This window comes from Sciurus carolinensis, chromosome 17 (genome assembly GCF_902686445.1).
Source record: "Sciurus carolinensis chromosome 17, mSciCar1.2, whole genome shotgun sequence".
NCBI classification, from domain to species: domain Eukaryota; kingdom Metazoa; phylum Chordata; class Mammalia; order Rodentia; family Sciuridae; genus Sciurus; species Sciurus carolinensis.
The window spans coordinates 14,725,253-14,743,064 of record NC_062229.1 but is presented as its reverse complement, the minus strand read 5'-3'; the positions used below and the strand labels follow the sequence as shown (position 1 = coordinate 14,743,064).

Here is a 17,812-nt window from a genome sequence, read left to right as displayed (position 1 = left end):
AGAAGATGCAGCCACATCCCACCAGAGCTCGAGGGCCAAAGCTGAATCCAACTCAGTTCAAGCTTTCCACTCCACAGCTGTGGCCTCTCTTGTGCCTTAAAGGCAGATTCAAAGGCGATAGGACCAAGTTGGGTTTTCAGAAGAAAAAAGCAAACACTGTCCCCTTCCTGCTCATCGGTACCTTCTTCTTCAGCCCGGTTCTCTCTCTCAGTATTAAGAGCTCCCCACCAGAGTGACCGATGCCCAGTTTGTCCAGGGCTGGGGGGTTTGTGAGACACCAAAACCAGGGTGGTCCTAGAAACTGGAGCACTCGGCCACCTACGCAGACAAGAGCTCATGCTCTGGGGCTTCTGAACCCCAAGCTGCTGCGCCCACCCACCCGGCTCCCTCTCCAGGAACGTTCCTTGAATTCTCCACTCGCCAGGTAATCAGGCAGAAGGAGACAGGAGTGGTGGTGGGGGGCAGGGGGCACCCAAATTCTAACCAACCTCGGAGCAATGTTCTTCTACCGAGTCGGTGGGGCCTCCTGGGGTCCTCAGTGCCGTGCTGAGCCCACAGCCTCCCGAGCTGGACTCCTGACCAGCTCTGAAGGACAGGCCGCGGGTGGGAGGGGAGAGCTGGGAGCTAATATACACTTTAAAACCCTCACCTTGTCACCCACGGGGAGGGACCGAAGGAGAGGAAGAGAATTAAATTTATCTTAGACAGAAGGGAATAGGAAAAAATGGGTCAAGTGGGCATGCAATTTTTTTTCCTTTCCCCTGAAAGCTTCCAGAGAGAACAGAGAATTCGAGATGTCCAAGGGCCTTCTCTAGGGAGCGGCACGCAGCCTGGCCGGCCACAGAGGACCCGCTGCTCCTGCTCCTGCCCAGAGTCCTGCCCTGAGCCAATGCGCCCCCAAAAGAGTCCTGCAGACAAAAAACCCTGTGCCCTCCAGTGTGCCCTGCAGACAAAAAGCTCCAGTGGCCCTCATATTTTAAGAGCCTTCTTTGTACCAGAGACTGTGCTGACCACGTTCTCTGCCTGACCCCATTTAACCTCCAGAACCCCTCCAAGACAGAGGCTGCCGGAAGCAAACCCGCTCCTCAGACCTGCCAGCAACGGAAGCCCCAGGGCCCAAGACGGAGTGGCCAGGGAGACCTTTGAACCCAGGGCCAGTCTGCAGAATCCAGAATTTTTTCCTCTCTGTCCTCCAGGGTGGGCACCATCTAGTCCCTCCCCCAAAGCTAACAGCTCCTTGGCGATGCACAGCCTACCCCGCTCGGGGGCTCCGACCACTTCTGGATCGAGTCCACCTTCCCAATGGTGTCTCCTATTGCTAAGGAAATGCGGACATGTGCTCACTTCTGGGGGGTGACAGGGACAGGGATGTGATCCCCAAGCATCTGGAAGATGCCCTCCCAAGTCCCTCAAGGGCCACTGCTTCCAACTGCCCCTCCCAGAGACCTTTGTCAGTGTGATAATCTCATCCACACACCCCCATCCCTGCACTGATACCCCACGGCACCCGCACAGGATGTGACGTGGTCTAGCTCCAGGTGGAGACGGGCACTTCTTTGCTGCACTCAGCAAACATCTATGGGGTGGCTGCTCTGTGCCAGGCCCAGGTGGGTTTGTGGCGATGAGCAGGGTAAGGGGCGAGGATCTCATAGCCTCAGAGCGTGACTTCTACCAGCAACAGGCAGGAAACTGACGTGACCACGCCAGAGTCCCCCCTCTCCACTGCACAGGCTCTGAGCTTGAAGCCACGTCCTCAGTCTCCCCTCTTCTTTCTCTGGGGTTCGACCCTACCATGCTCCGCAAGGTTCACACCCCTGAGCCTTCACCCCTGAGGACAGATGTGCTTTTGGGGTTCAGAATCTGGGGCTTCTAGAAGGATGATAAGGATGCAGAAGTAAAGTGTGCAACCAGCTGGGCAAACACTTGGGTGGTCTCTCACCAAGCCCAGCAGGCATAGCCAGGCTGCTCAAGAATGCCAAGCCTGGAGTTCACGTCCCCAGGGGACAGGAAATGCACATCTCCAATGTCCCCACTCAAACCTGTAAGCCAACGTGACGGCAGCTCTGCTCACAATGGCCCACACCAGGAGCAGCCCACGTGTCCTCTGGCTGGGAAATGAGTGGACTGTGGTGTGTCCATGCCATGAAACACTACCCAGCACTAAAGGGGGACAGGCCACGGGCAGCTGCCACACCACGGACGGACCTGGAGGGCCCAGTGAAGCCAGACTCCAGCAGCTACATATTGCATGATTCTATTTATATAACCTTCTAAAAAGGCAGAGGAGCAGGATGGAGATCGGATCACTGGTTGCAAGGAACTGGGGGAGCAGGTGCTGACTCAGAGGGGCGTTGAAGGGTAGGCTGGGCGGGGAACGGTTCCGCGTCTCCATTTGATGGTGGCAACACGATCACATGCATTCACCAAACTCAGAGGCCAGGACATCAAAAGCGTGAATTTTGCTACAAATACCTCAATAAAGCCGACTTTCACGAGAAAGAGAAAAGGAGAACAAGATGTGTCAATGATCGGAACCGGAGAGTCCAGGTGCAGCCCATGGACTAGTGGCACAAGTCCCCAGGAGTTAGCTGGAGAAGCAGAATCCCAAGTCCAAACCCAAACGGGTGGGCCAGAACCACCACTTAACAGGACAGCTGAGTCTGAGAGCGCTCCCCATGGGAGGCTCCTCGGCTGGCAGTGGGGCTACATCCTGGAGAGCCCCACGCTAAGTAGAAAGTATTTCCATTGAAAATGCAGAATCCACCTGACCCGCCGACCACCCCAGCATAGCCAAAAGCACTCTAGGGACGTCACTTCCCCTGGCGACTGTGGGGCTGACCGGGAGCATCCCGAGGAAGGATCAGACCACGCATCGTGAGTCTGGAGAGCGCTCAAACCCCCAGACTCAAAGTGTCGTTCTGTTAATGTCTGTCACGGTCAGGTGGCATTACACTGGCAAATCCTGAGCTGACCCACCCTAAGCAGGGGCATCTGTGGACATCGCACTCCCGGGGAGGACCGGAAGCAGCACCTTGTCATCAAGCATACCTGGCCTTCCGTGGGGGTGCACACCTAAATGCTCACCAAGTGCGTAATGAAAATCGTAAGTCAGGACTACAGAAGGGCTGGGGATGTGGCCAGGGTGCTGGGTGAGCCCTGGGTGGGATCCACCCCCAGCGCCACCAAAAAGGAAAGAAAAAAAAGTCATATAAATTCACTTCTTGATGAGGTTTATCTCCAAATGGACTCATCTTTTGGTCTTTGGAGTTTTCTGGATTTTGGGACTGTGGATAAGGGATTGCACCCTGGTTGAAAAGATTTCCAGAGTGAAAGCCGGGCTAACACTTCCCAGGATTTTGACCTTCTGGGGGCGACAGCCAAGCCCACCAGGCGGGAAGGACCCTGTGGCGCATGCCATCCTGCCCTGTACAGTAAGGCTCTTCTAGAGCCTTCTACTTTTCAGGACAGGCTGAGTCTCACAATGCGCTCTCACATCTCCCAGGACTCCCTCTGCTTCCCATGCAGACATTTTTCTTTAAAGAGCCTTTCCAAAAAAAAAAAAAAAAACTGGCGGAATGCCAATGAGCCAATGTCTCTAGGTTCCGATGTCAATGTGACTCTGGACCTCTTCTGGAGTCCTCACAAACACGGATGTGAAGCTGGGATCCTGTGCGTGACCAGGAGGCCGGGTGTGCTAACACAGACCCTTGTCCCCAGCTCTTGCAATGGCTCAAATGTCTACACCCGGCTCAGTGGGAAACCTGCTGGCATAAGGGCTGGAAAGATGACATAGGCGTTGGTAGCACATCAGAAGGAACGAGAGGCACTAAGTGGGGGCCCGGGGGAACTGACAGATGCACCTCATTGAACTGACAGATCGGAGCTCTGCAGAAGCTCTCTGAGCCATCTTCCAGTGAATGAAAACGTGGGACCAAAACCAGGGACATACTTGAAGAGACAGAGGCAGCAACGTAATCTGAACAACAAACACTTGCATTTCCCTTGTCTTACTTGGAAGAGAAAAGCAAAATGAGTGAGAACCCTGAATTTTCATTGCCAGCTTCAAGTGGGAGCTGCTAAGGGACAGAAGGGGAAGAACAGAACTGCAGTGACAAATGGCCCCTGTGCATGGGGCGGAAGGGCGTACCACGAGGGCGCGGCCACTTGCAAGTTACACCCTCAGACTCCACCAGCACAGGGCCAGGTTCAAGGGACACTCCTCCCTGTTCCCTCCACGAGACAGCACGACTGCCTTCCATGTTCTGCACCCTGGGCAAACACCATTTCCAAACACGCTCCACAGCCTAGAAGCCGCGCCTGTACTGCTTGCAGCCACGGATCCACCTCCCAGACCCAGCAGAAGCCAAGCCCAAAGGAAAATCGTGCGACATCCCGTTAATACGCGCTTTCAGAAGGCAGCACACGGCATCCGCGCAGTTGGGAGTCAGAGCATGGTTACCCTGACTGTGGAGTGGCCAGGAAGGGGCTGGAGGGACACTGCAGGGAGCCTGCCCAGGTTCTGTTTCTTGGCCTGGGTGCAGGGACATGGGCATATTCATTTTGTGAACAGCTATGAGTCCAAGCTAACTTGCTTGTACATACGTTAGACTTCATTCTCAAAGTTTAGACCAAGTGCTTAAGCGTGTATATTTCTGAACGCCAATGGCACTTCATAAACAAGCCAACGCTCTGCCCTGCTCGTCTGACTCCCTGGCATGTCCATCTATCTCCTTTCCACTGGCCTGAATTCTTTTTTCCAGACACCCCAGCTCACTGCTCCTCTTCTCCCTATCCCTCCCGGAGAAAGCCCAGTGCTGGACAAGCCAGCTGGGTGACAGACTGGGGATGGGGTGGGGCTGTAGTGTTTGCTACCTCAGGTCAGAGAGAGAACACAAAGTCTGCAGAGAGAAAAAATAAAGTAAAAACATGCAGGGACTCATCACAAAGCCACCAAGAGCGAGACAGCCTTGGGCAAGCCAGCCACAGACAAGCTGAGTCCCAACCAGGGTCCCCAGCTCCCCTGCGCCTCTCCCAGCGCCTCCTCAGGAGGGGCCAGGGCAGTCCCTGCCTCACCAGGAGGTCTCTGATCTGCAGGACTCGGGCTGGACGGGGGTGAGCTGAGGACACACGGAGGGCTCCCCACCTCCCTCCCTTCCTCTGAGAAGAATCCAAACTCAGGGTCCAGAAGGCGCATCTAAAGCCATTTTCGACACAGAAAGCCGCTGTCCAGCGCACCTCCCTTGGCCAGCCTCTGGAGCTGGTGTACACACACTGACAACTCGCTGTCTTCCAAGCCCCTCGCCACTTGCCCCAATGATAGACAGTGGTCGCATTACCCCTGAGCACCTCCCTGGGCCTGGGTGTGTGTGGTGAGGCATGCGGGGGGCGATTTCTAACTTTTAGGGACAGCCCTTTCATGAGGTTGGAATTCAGGAGGCAAAGAAGCTGGCTCCTTCCTTGAGCACCAACCGAGCTGGCACTGGGTACCCTGTGCTCAGGGGTACACCCCCCTCCGAAAGAGGACTTCTGCCGAATCTTCATTTTCCATCATCCTCCAAGTAGACACTCACACATGCCCCAAACTCATGCTTCCTGGTGAAATTTCAGCACCCAAAAGCCAACAATTTCCATCTCCCCGGAAGTGAATCCACCCATCGTGGTCCTTAAATAGCAACCCCAAGATCACAACAGGCCCAGCCCTGTGGAACATACAATAGTCAAAATCACACACAGAAGGGGTAGGGACCCTCGCTGAGCCCGGGGGACCTGTTCAGTCAGTTGACTGCCACACTGAGGGCCACTGGCTGGAACCAAGCCGAGAAGCAGCACTTTGGACATGGCATGGTGGCCAGCCAGCCTGGGAGCAGGGTGTGTCCCCCCCAGTTGGAATCTGGGTCATACTTAGATAACTGCTAGAAAGCCCAAGTAATCACCCACCCTTGCCTGCCCACACCTCCAGAGATGTTAAGCCCGTGCCAGGTTTGTCTGAAGCTCACAGGGATTTAAAGAAACATGGGAGATTACATTTTGATAACTCAACAGAGGAAACATGGTTTTCACCTTCCTCCTGAGTCTCTGATTTGAGAGAGAGAGAGAGAGAGAGAGAGAGAGAGAGAGAAAGAGAGAGAGACGTTTACCTGCCTGAGATGTCCACATGGATGCTGGTTCCTCTGGTGTCCCCTCCCGGCTCCCCATGGTGGGAGAAGCTGAATCCAACCCAAAGCTGGACATGGCCCCCAGAAAGGACCCAGCCCCCCAAGAAAGGCCAGTGTTCCATATTCTCTTGTCCTGTCTTTCTCACTGGAATAGCCCAGCCGGGGTCTTCCCGGGCCTGGGGTCCAGATAAGGCAACTGGGATCTGTTTCTTTACACCAAAAAGAGGATGAGGTGTCACCAGGGAGTGAAGGATGGGGATCTACAGACATGGGAGGGAATCTGTGCCCCCCAACCCGACACCACCTTCTGGGATCGGGCCCTGCGGCCCACCCTGGGTGTTCACTCTGGCCAGTGCCGGCCTCTCCCATGAAGGCCACATGGTCTCCCATTTGCTCTTGGCCCCAGGAGCCACCGTGCCCTGCCTAGTGCAGCACCCACCTTGGGGGAGGCCGGGATGGAGAAGTCTGAGCTGCAGCTCGGAGCTTCCTGTGGACTCTGTGAGGGGCGACCGGCGCAACCGGCCAGGGCCCCGCTGTTCCCCTGCCCTGTGGCCACAGGCTCCCAGGCCCCGGCCGGCCCGAGCCCGTTTGGGAGAAGTCAAGCCCCTCCAGACTCGGCGCTGACGCCCCTCTCCGAGGCCGCGACCCGCCCGGGCCCGGTCTCCTTCGTGAATGGGTCCTGGGAAGGGCTCCGCTCCCCGGCCCCAGCCCACTCCCAGGGCTCCGGCACTGGTGGGCCCGGCGGGGTGGCGAGGCTGTGCGCCCTCCTCCCGGCGCCCCTCTCCCAGCCCCGGGAAGACCCCAGCTCCCAGCAACCCCCGGGTCTCTCCGGCCGGGGAGAGGGGAGGCGGAGGGAGGAGGGGAGGCGCCGCTGCGCTCGGCAAAGGATATGGCCATTCGGTGATCTTTTTGGCGTATTTTCTCACCACGTTGTCTTCGCTGAAGAGGAAGAGGGAAGCGGTTGACCGTGAGGCAGTTCTGTCGGACGGGGATGGGGTTGTAGAGGGCCATGGTCCGCGCTCTCTGCGCCATTGACTGCTTGTACATCCTTTGCGCCCCGGGCTGCCCGCCCTGCCGGCTGCCCCCGGCTCCTCGCCCGCCTCCGGCGCCCACGACCACCCCGGCGGCTGCCCCGGAGCCTCCTCCCCCGTAGCGGGCCGGCATCTCGTCTCCGAAGCGGGCCATTCTGCAAAGAGCAAAGGGCTCCCGGTTACGCTGCGGCGAACGCTGCGGAAGACGCCGCCGCCGCCGCCGCCGCCGCCGCTGCTGCCGCTGCTGCTGCCGGGGCCGAGAGGACGGCGGCTGGAGCTGCGTCTGCGGAGACACTCCTCGGCCCAGCCCATCGGGCGGCGGCGGCTCGGCGCCTGGGTCGGGGGCTCACAGGGCGGCGGGCCGGCCCGCGCCGGGGACAGCAGCTCGGGACATCTTCCTGGCTGACCCGAGGAGGAGGGGCGGGAGGAGGCGCGGGGGCGGGGCGCGGGCCGGGGGGAGGGGAGAGCGGAGCGAGCAGAAAATAACCGAGGAAGGAATCCAGGCAATCCCCAGTCCACCCACTCCGGAAAAAAAAAAAAAATCAGTTAAAAAAAATTAAAAAAAAAAAAAAACGCCCCAACGCACACCCCCTTTAAGATGCGAACGGTTTGCAAAGAACGCCCCCCGGGACGCAGTGGAAGCTTCAAATGCCTCCGAGGTCCGGGTCAGGCTGGCATCGTGCAAAAGGAGTGCGCTCGGCCCATTTAAAAAAATGGATATTTAAAAATATATATAAAAATAAAAACCAGGTCTTGGCTAAGGGGAAGGTAGCAAAAAAAAAAAAAGAAAAAAAAATTCTCCTTCTGCTTTTCTTGACTTTCCTAGACCTGGAAAATACGGAAAGGTCTGCAGCCCCCTCCCCCAAAATAAAATTGAATCAAGACTTGGTGGGGGGAGGAGAGGTGGGGGAGGGAAACGCTCCGGAGGGCTCTTAAGGAGTCTTCAGACCGCAGAGTCCGGGTTTTTAAAAAAATTTTTTTTTTCCTTCCTGAATCACCAGAAGCGGCCTCTTCGGCTCAGGAAGAGCGTGAGCCTGTGTGCGCGCAGCGTCTCGCTCAGCGGTGCCTCATCTCGGGGTTAAACTGCAGCAATGAAATCCTGAAAATTCCAACGAGGGGGAAAGACGGGGAGGGAGAGGTCTGCGCCGCTCGCTCGCGCTGTTCCTGGATGCTGCAGTGCCTGGCACCCCACCCCACCCCCAGATGCCGCCGCCGCCGCCGCCTCCTCCTCTGGGTTTTGCTAAAATAAGGACTGGTGTGGAGGGGTGCGAGGGGAGGAAGGAAGGGGCAATGGGCGCAAAGGTCTGGACCACGGGCCAGCGAGGCTCCGAAGGCAGCGACTGCGGAGTTGAACGGCAGAAAGACCCACCCAGAGTGCCGGCACATGATGGCCCGCGACCAATCGCCGAGGCGCGGGGGGACCGGGCTCGGCCGAGTTTGTGGGGGAGAGGAGAGCCGGATGGTCGCGAGGCAGGGGGAGGTTGGGATGGACTCCTCTCGGCCTGGGAGGAGACCTCGTTTTCCACCGGGTTTCACTTCGGTTGCATACAACCCGCCACTTCCAGGATCTTGCAGGCAGAGGGAGAGAGGGAGGAAGAAACTTGGAAAGAGAAGGGGATTCGTGTCTAGAGGTGCAAAGAGTCGATCGCTAAACAGATTTGGTCTGTTTAGCAAAATACGAGTTTGAAGGCTGGAAGAATTGGGGCACTTCCATAACAGTCAGTCAGTCACTGCGTGCCCAGTCAGGGTTTTATCCCATCTTTGAGACCCTGGAGGTGGCCATCTGAACTCCCAGGAGCAAACAACCAGCCAGATCCTAGTTGGCTCCATAGAACTTCTGGGTGTTATAAGGTGCTTGCTTTATCTCCAGAACCACTTTGGTTACTTTCTGTCTGACTTTTTTTTTTTTTTTTCTATTATGAAATTCATAAGCACAGTGGAAAATGCATAAAAACATAATGAACAGGTTAAGAAATCGCTGTAAATGAACACTCGTGAAACCAAATCCATAGCTAGAAAGGGAATATCACCAGCTGCCCAGAAACCTGCCCACAGGCCACACACCCTTTCCCCAGCACTAAACTCTACTTGACTTTTTGGTGTTAATTCCTTATAGTTTTACTATCTTGTTGTACATTTGTAAACAATATGGTTTTGCTTTCCTTGTTTGGATTTTATGTAAGTGGAATCATATATTCTACAGTATCTGGTTTCTTTGGTTCTGCATTATATCTTTAAGATTCACCTATTCTCACCTATAGCTGTGTGATCATTTTCTCTGCTGCATAGTATTCCATCAAAAGCACATGCCACAATTTGCTTACCCATTATCCACTTGATGAATATCCAGGGTTTTTCCAGCTTGGGCCATTAAACATTATTGCCTCAAGTCCTCTTGGTGCAAGTAAGCATGCATGCCTGTAGGAATAGCCTCAGGCTTGGTATTTCTGGATCCACAGGGAATTCATATCTTCATGTTAATAAGATGTCAAACTCTACTCCCAAGTGGATGTACCAAGAAATAATAGAATTTTCACAAGCATGATAGAGTGGGAGGCAAAGAGGGGGGCAAAGAAGATGAAGAAGGCAAAACACTTTTTCAAAGTCTTAGAAGACTAGACTTTCAAATTCTACTTAGCCTCCCATCAGTATTTGAGATCATTTAGAACATTCTGGAAAGACACCTTTATAAATAGTTCCCATTTGGTGCCTTTGCAGGCTTTATTTAAGATTTTCTAACTTGTCAAGTGATGGACACAATCACTAAATCAAGGGTGGGTGATCTGTGAGGAGATGGGAGGACGGGGTCTCAAAGCGTCCTCCGTCCTTGATGTTGTCCCGCAGCATCTCAAAGGCAGGAGCCCGTCACTCCACATGGAGCCAGAGAACCTGCAACTCGCTCCGATGGACCGACCCCAGAGATGGCTGCGTCTTACCGCGTGAGCCTGACCTGCAGAGAGTTCCAAGACCCCAGAGGTCCTCAAGAAAGAGTGGCATCTCACCACGTCCCCGTGACAGTAAAGTCTCCCTGCTCTTCACAACAGCCCATTTACACATGCAAACGACGACGCCCAGGAAGGTTGGAGACGGGCCCACGGCACTGACACGGGCTCAGCCTCGAGTCTGGGCGTCTGCTGGACCGAGCGCACTTTGGCAGAGCCGCTTTGGACACCTGGCCATTTCTATCAACACTGAGTATCTGAATATCCCTTGGGCCAGCAGCTCGAGTCCACTGCAGCAGGAATGGACAACAGTGGACAACAGTGCTGCGGACGGGGAACGGGCTCTGCACAGGGCAGGTGGTCTGTGTGACACCTAAGCACAGCCCGATGCCGGGCACGAGGAGCCAGGCGCAGCGCAGAGGCGGGCGCTGCCGTCCCGCTGCAGAGACCAGAGCCATCTCCTCAAGGGCGGAGGGGCGGCTCGGGGGCTCCCGCGGGGTCTGGGGTGATGGCAGGGACAGGCTGGCTTTGTGGCTGCTCGTTCCATCAGCTTCTGGGGCTGGCACAGAGGCGTGTGTGGCTTTGCCTGTGACGTCTCCATAACATGCCTCAGTGCCGCGGGAGGTTGGTCGCGTGCCTCACGGGATGGGGATGATCCTCTGCGTGTTCCTTGACCACAAAGCCCCTTCAGGGACTCAGACCTCCCTTTTGCCCAAGGACAGGGTCCCCCATCTGGGCACCCCTGGGTGAACATCGGCACTTCAGGCCTGGGGTCCCTCCCCTGTCCCTCACTGCTCCTCAGCAGGTCCCCGGATGCAGCCACTGGGACGCTCACCCTGGTCTGGGAGGGGCTTACGCTCGCCATTCCTTTCCTGGGGTGCCCTGGGTTGACGGGCAGCTGCGGGACTCCGGACACAACCGTCTCTGCCGTTTGCGGTCCTGTGCTTCCTGGGCACAATCACTAAGTGTCAGTCACGCCCCGTCCCATGGAACCAAGGAGACCCAGATGTGTTCCCAAAGCCCCCACCAAGGTGGCAGAAGGGTCTCCCTTTCCTGTCACCGGTGGCACTCCCAGAGTTGGCCCGGCTGTGACGTTGGCATGTTGGGGTTTCCTTCTCCTTCCTCAAACCCGCCCCGGGTCCTCCAGCATCCCCAATGCTAACACCCTCTCTCCAGAGAGAACACGACTCTTCACCCCAACCCGTGACAGGACTCAGGTATATATTCTTGAGAATTTCACTTTGCAGAGAATAAACTACTCTCTTAGCCAAAGGAATGAATCTCTAAGGACCAGAAATTGGGTTATCACCTAGGGATCGTGGGCAAGAAACCTGTATGGACTCCTCAGCCAAAGTGGTGCCTTCATCTTCCCACTAATACAAATGACTGACGTTGACCTGGTAGAAAGATGCGGAGTCTCATTAGCATCGTGGACAGAGGCAGTGAAACCACAGGCTGCCAGGTAGCAGCTCCAGACTCGGGTTCTGAGTTTTAATACATCTGCCAGCCGGGGGACTGGGGTTCTCAGGCGGCGGCAGCCTTACGGCGCCGGCTCTGAGGAGGTTGTTCAGTTGAGGAGCCAGCAGCTTCGCCATAAACGCCCCCACCTAGATGACTCGCAGGTCACAGTCATTTGACTACTGAGACCATTACCAGCTCATCTGGTCATGAGGAGTCGCAAGATAGATCGGCCGCGGGACACGTGTTCCCTGCCTCCGGTCTTCATGCCCACCCGGACGAGGGCACCGGAGTGACGGGTCAGGAAGACAAGCCGAATCTGATCGGGCAGACGCCTTGCCAGGAGGCAGGCACCTCAGTGTGGACTCCAAAAGCAGAAGGGAAGCCGGTGCCGTGGCGCACACCTGCGCTGCCAGCTCCTCGGAGGCAGAGGCAGGACTACTGGAGCCCAGGCGTTCAGGCCAGCCAGCACAACATGGCACATGAAAAAAAGGAAAGAAAATGTGATTGTCACTGCAGGTACCACATGGCCACTGCACGCTACGACTTCCAAACCAAATGAGGCAAAGCTCACTTTGGACGCAAACCTGGGTTCACACCCTAACTGCAACACCTACCTAGCTGTGTGTCTTTGGAAAAGTGCTGCACCTCTCTGAGCCTCAACTTCCCATGTGGGTTCCTTAGCCCACAGTTTGCTATAGGATGCACTGAGATCAAGCGGGGGAGACCTGAGCTCAATCACGGATGTGCAACAGGCAGTTGAGAACTTTGAAAAGTTAACAGGCTTTCAAAACCATCACAGTTGGGGTTGGGGTGCAGTTCCATGGTAGGGCGCTCGTCTACTGTGTGCTAGGCCCTGGGCTCCGCCCCCACAATGGAGGAGGGGGAGGAGGGGGAGGAGGAGGAGGAGAAAAATGAATAAATAAACCATAATTAAACGTCTGGATCTGGAACCCCAAATCTGTGAATATGATTTACTAAGAATGATTAACTATCACCTTATTAAAGTTCTTAATAGACTTTTTTCATTTTGGAGTCATTTTAATTTTCTTCTCTTTTTTTTTTTTTTTTGGAGGTGCTGGGGATTGAACCCAGGGCCTCGTGCATGCGAGGCAAGCACTCTACCAACTGAGCTATATCCCCAGCCCTGGAGTCATTTTAGATTTGTAGAAAACTTGAGGGGATGTAGCTCAGAGGCATGAGATCCTGGGTTTGATCACCAGTACTGGAGGAGTGGGAGGAGGAAGAGGAGGAGGAGGAAGAGAAGGAGGAGGAGGGGGAGGAGGAAGAGGAGGAGGAGGAAGAGAAGGAGGAGGAGGGGGAGGAGGAAGAGGAGGAGGAGGAAGAGAAGGAGGAGGAGGGGGAGGAGGAAGAGGAGGAGGAGGAAGAGAAGGAGGAGGAGGGGGAGGAGGAAGAGGAGGAGGAGGAAGAGAAGGAGGAGGAGGGGAGGAGGAAGAGGAGGAGGAGGAAAAGGAGAGGGAGGGGCAGGAGGGGGAGGAAGAGGAGGGGGAGGAAGTTTTAAAGATTCATAGGAAGTTAGAAAAGACCGTGTGGATTTATCACGGCTCCCCAACACCCTGACCGTCGGCTGAGCCCAGCATGGGACCTGAGCACCTGCAGATCTGGGTGTCCAAGGAGATGACCTAGAACCCATTCCTCTTGGGGACCAGGACCACCGTAGATATGTCCATTAGAATTGCTTGGCAGGGGAGACCCTGTTCATCTAGCAACCTTGTGCCCACCTGGACACCCGCCTCCTGGGTGGGCTTCCTTCTTTGGCTGGCCATCTGATGCTATGTTGCTGATGTCCCTGAGCACCTGCAGGCTGGCTCCTCTGTCCCTCTGACCTGCCTCATCCTGTGTTTCTATCGCCCCCTCCTTGCTTCCTGGCAGCACGGATGTTGGGGATGGGTCCGCTGCCCGGCCCCAGAACCAGCTCTTCCCCAAGGAGCCCTGGTTCCCCTTCCCGGAGAGCAGCTAAGCTGTGATCTCGGGCCTGGGGGCAATGTCGCAGTTTGGATTTCTCTTTGGGTCGAAGCTTAAACATGCCAACAGTTTGGCAACCTTCATGACAACATGCAACAGCCCTCGGGATGCTGAGAAGCGCCGGCGACAGTTTGAGGAGGAACGTGACATTTACACAGCATCCAAGAAGCTCCCTGCAGACATGAACTCCTTTCCTCCTGCTCGGGGACGAATCAGGGCCTGGGGCGGGCCAGGCGCCCTCGCCAGCCTCACAGTGCTCACTCTAAGGGCTAAAATCGCACCTGAGAGGAGCCCGTGACGACGGCGACCACCTCAATGACCGCACCTCACGCACTGCCGAAAATCTACCCACAAGGATGAGCAGCAGCATTTTGGGGGCTTCCTGCCAAAAACGCATGACTTGAATAATTTGTGCCCAATTGTGGTCGAATGGAGGGGCGCGCTACCGAGAGCTGTGCTGGGAAAGACTCGTGTCACAAACCCCAGTAAAGACCAAGCAGCGAGTCCAGAGCGAAGGGAAAGGGTCAGTCCCACCCAGGAGCGCCAGGATCCCACCTTGCTCCCAGAGGACCTGGTTGGGACTACTGGTGACAACGGGTGAATAAGGTCTGGGCGGGAGACAATAATATTGGATCAGTGCTAACTTCCTGATTTTGATCATCGTGCTGTGCTTTAGGAAGAGAATGCTCTGCTTTAGGAAGGACACTGAGGTACACAGGGTGACATGGTCGTCACACCCATAAGTGACTCTCAGTACCTCAAGGGGAGAGAGGAGGGAGGGAGAAGTAGAGAGAGCAGGAATAAGTCTGAGTGATAAAATGTTAACATTTGAGGAACTTGGACAAAGGATAAATAAGAATTCCTTGTACTCTTTATACAGCTTTTCAGTAAATCTGAAATTTCATCGCAATTAAAAAGTTAAGCAGTTGGCCCCAAACAGTGTCCTAGGCACGGAGTCCATTCACGCCTTCGTGTTTTACTGAGCATCTGCTACGTGCCGTGTTCGGCAGGCGCAGATGAAGAGCGTGCTTGCGCGGTTGGATGGAGACAGAATAACTCAATAAACAGAGAAAGCACATCAAGGGCAGAAGGCTGGGAAGACAGAGCCAAAGGGGACAGAGGCGGAGCCAGGGGCCCTGGCGGGAGAGGCCGTGTCAGCAGCAGTCCCCTCCCCAGGGCCGTACGGCGCCCCTTCCCGCTCACTCTTTTTCTACTTACTGCGCCGTCGTTAATGCACTTTTCTCCTAGTCACTTTTTAATTTGCCGTGTTAGGCTTTGGGTGTGGCTCGACATTATTATTTTATTCCCCTAACAGCGCTCGAGCTGATCACGTGACCGAGCGCTGCAGCAGGGGACAGGCACTAACCGTGGAAGAGCTGGTACCCAGGCGGCAGAAGCAGGACCGACCCGCCAGCACTTGAGGGGCAGTAAGAAAAGCCCCGCCTCGGTGTCCAGGGCGTTAGGGTAGAGGCAGCCACGAGGTGCCCTGTCCAGGCGCAGCCGGGCGAGGCCTGGCCCGAACGTCCGCTGCGGCGGCGGCGGCGGAGCAGGCTCCTCCCTCCAGCCCTATCGGTACCCTTGCGACACCACATCTGCCAGCATCGCCCTATCACAAGGCCTGGAAGATTCCGTTTGTATGATCTCGCACAAGTGAAGACGCTTCACATTAGCGGAGTGCGGTGGCGGGGCCTGGGTCCCCGCAACCCGGGAGGCTGGGGCAGGAGGATCTCGAGTTCAAAGCAATTCAGGAGACCCCGACTCCAAATAAAATATGAAAAGGGCTGGGGATGTGGCTCAGCGGTTAAGCGCTGCTGGGTTCCATCCCCGGCAACAACCACCACAAAACTATTTACGTTTATGCCACAAATAAACGGCTTTTTTCTTCCTTTCCAGCTTTCAGTTCCCCTGGGAGTTTACCACTGTCCCAATGGTAAAATTTTCTTAGTGTACTAAGAACAGCTCGTTGAACCCTAAAGTCTTAAACAGCTATTCTACTAACATGGCGATCCAGAAGCAGCCTTTCTTGAACCCTCATGAGGAGATCCCGTCGGGTCGAGGTGCCCTCTCTGGCACACAGCTGCCACCCTGGATGCTCCCTTTATCCCTTTGCCTCTCTGTTGGGGCCCTTGATTCTAGTGTCCCATATCTACCTCTTTCATGGCCTACACTCTCATTGTGACAGAGCACATCCTCTAGTTACTTTCTCAAAAGACAAAGGACAGGTTTTACAATGACCTATTGCTACATAAGCCAGCCCAAATCTAGTGACATAAAATAGCAACGTGCTTTATTATCACATTTTATGGTTTTCGGTTGATTGGAATCCACTGCATAGTGGAATTGTGATTGGAATCCACTTTGGGACTCATGCAAAAATCAGGGACTAGATTCATCTCAAAGGCTTCCCCAGTTACCAGGCTGTCACCAAGACTGGAAAGACTCAAAGGACTGGCACTTCTTGGGCATCTATCTCTATATTCTTGTTTGTTCCCTTCCATTTTACATTTCCTTGCATTTTACTCATGTTTTTGAGAACTTTCTCTGTTTTTGTCTTTCAATCCTTCTAGCTTATACTTTAATTTTTTATTTCAAGATGAAGTTCTGAGTGTTCCTTTTCTATAGCATCTTGTTCTTGCTTCATGATTACAGTATCTTTTCATGCCTCTCTAACAATATCATTTTAGAATCGTGTACTCCCTGTGTACACTCTGTTCTCTCCAAGCTTCTTTTCATTATTAGTTTTGGCATTTGTTACGTTTGAGGTTGTCCTCAGATGTATGGAAACCCTTGTCTACTCAGGATTTATACTTATGAACTAAAAAGCTCATTTGGAGTTCCTGAAACTATAGGTGTGCTTTGTTGACCGTAGGGTCCACTGGGTGTTCTGGTCGGGCTGTTTGGTTGAGGATAAAGTCTGATGTCAGCACCCATTTGTGTTTTCTCTGAAACATGTCTTCGTGTGTGTGTGTGTGTGTGTGTGTGTGCGCACACACACATACACAATTTAGGCTTCCTGTGAAAAGAGACCATCTGATACAACCTTTGTACATAATTCTGGTCTGTTTTGTATTTTATCAGAAACAAATTGTCAACTAAATGTCACTTAAATGTTCTCTAAATGTGGAAAACAGCCTTCACTATGACCCTCAGTGATCCCCAGCTACTGGTGCCCACACCCTGTGTGACCCCCGCCCCTTTGATAGAGGGTGGGACTTAGTGACCCACTTCTAAGGCAAAAAAGGCAGCAAAAGGGATATTCCTTCTGCGATTGGTTTACGGAACTACCGTGCTTCCCACTTTCTGTCTCTCTCTCTCCCCGCCTCGCCCCTCTGAGGGAGACCAGCTGCCATGCTGTGAGCTGCTCTGTGGAGAATCCCACATGCCCAGGAACCGGGGCGACCTCCAGCCAACAGCCAGTGAAGAACACAGGTCCTCACCAAAAGAAGGAAGTGAATCTTCACCTCGTCAAGGCTCAGATGAAAAGGAAGCCCAGTCGCCACCATGACTGCAGCTTCAGGAAGACCCTGCCACAGCTGCCCCTGGGACTGGACTCACAGAAGCCAGAAATGACTGGCGTTTAAAGCCGCTAAGTTTGGGGCAATCTGTAACGCCGTAATAGATAACCAGTAAAAAAAAAAAAAAAAAAAAAAAATAGAGAATTAGTAAAACTAATGCATTCATATTTTGCCCTTCTCTTCCTGTGTTACCCAACTTTCTGCCACTGTGACAAAACACCTGAGATAATCAACTTATAAGGATGAAAGGTTTCTTTTGGCTCATGGCTTCAGAGGCTTCATTCCTGGTCCCTTGGTCCTGTTGCTTTCGTCCTGTAGCAGTTCAGCCCGTGATGATGGAGCATGTGGCCAGGAGGTGAGGGTCCCAACGCCCCCAAGCCCTCGCCTCTTTCCACTAGGCCCCACCTCTTAAAGGTTCCACCACCTCCCAAAAGTGTCACAGACTGATGCTACAGTACATGGCTTCGTGGACATTCGAGGTCCAAACTGGGGCCCTCCCTCAAAGAAAAAGCCAACGTGTCCTTGTCTCCTCTGCCCTCCCTCCTCCTGCCCCTCCTCCTCCCACCCAGTGCTGGGGACTGAGCGCCAGGCCAGCTCCAGCCCGGCTGCACCCAGACACCTGGAGAGTGCTTCATCGGTGCTTCCGGGCAGTGTCCTCTGGGACTGCCGCTGGACGTTTCTCGCCGCCACCACAATGCTCACAGGCGTCGCCCTGATTTCCCCAA

The 17,812-nt window shown here is 54.5% G+C and overlaps 1 protein-coding gene and 1 non-coding gene across 2 annotated transcripts in view; both read right to left on the bottom strand.

The window, feature by feature from the left end:
- Cacna1a (calcium voltage-gated channel subunit alpha1 A) overlaps positions 1-17,812 on the bottom strand; it is a 248,011-nt gene that overhangs the window by 179,798 nt on the left and 50,401 nt on the right. Inside the window, 2 exon segments of the mRNA XM_047531985.1 lie at positions 7,047-7,111; positions 7,113-7,341. Coding sequence (XP_047387941.1) covers positions 7,047-7,111; positions 7,113-7,341 — 294 coding nt within the window.
- Positions 12,657-12,729, bottom strand: Trnaa-cgc (transfer RNA alanine (anticodon CGC)). The gene has a single exon. It is a non-coding gene; the product is annotated as a tRNA-Ala (tRNA).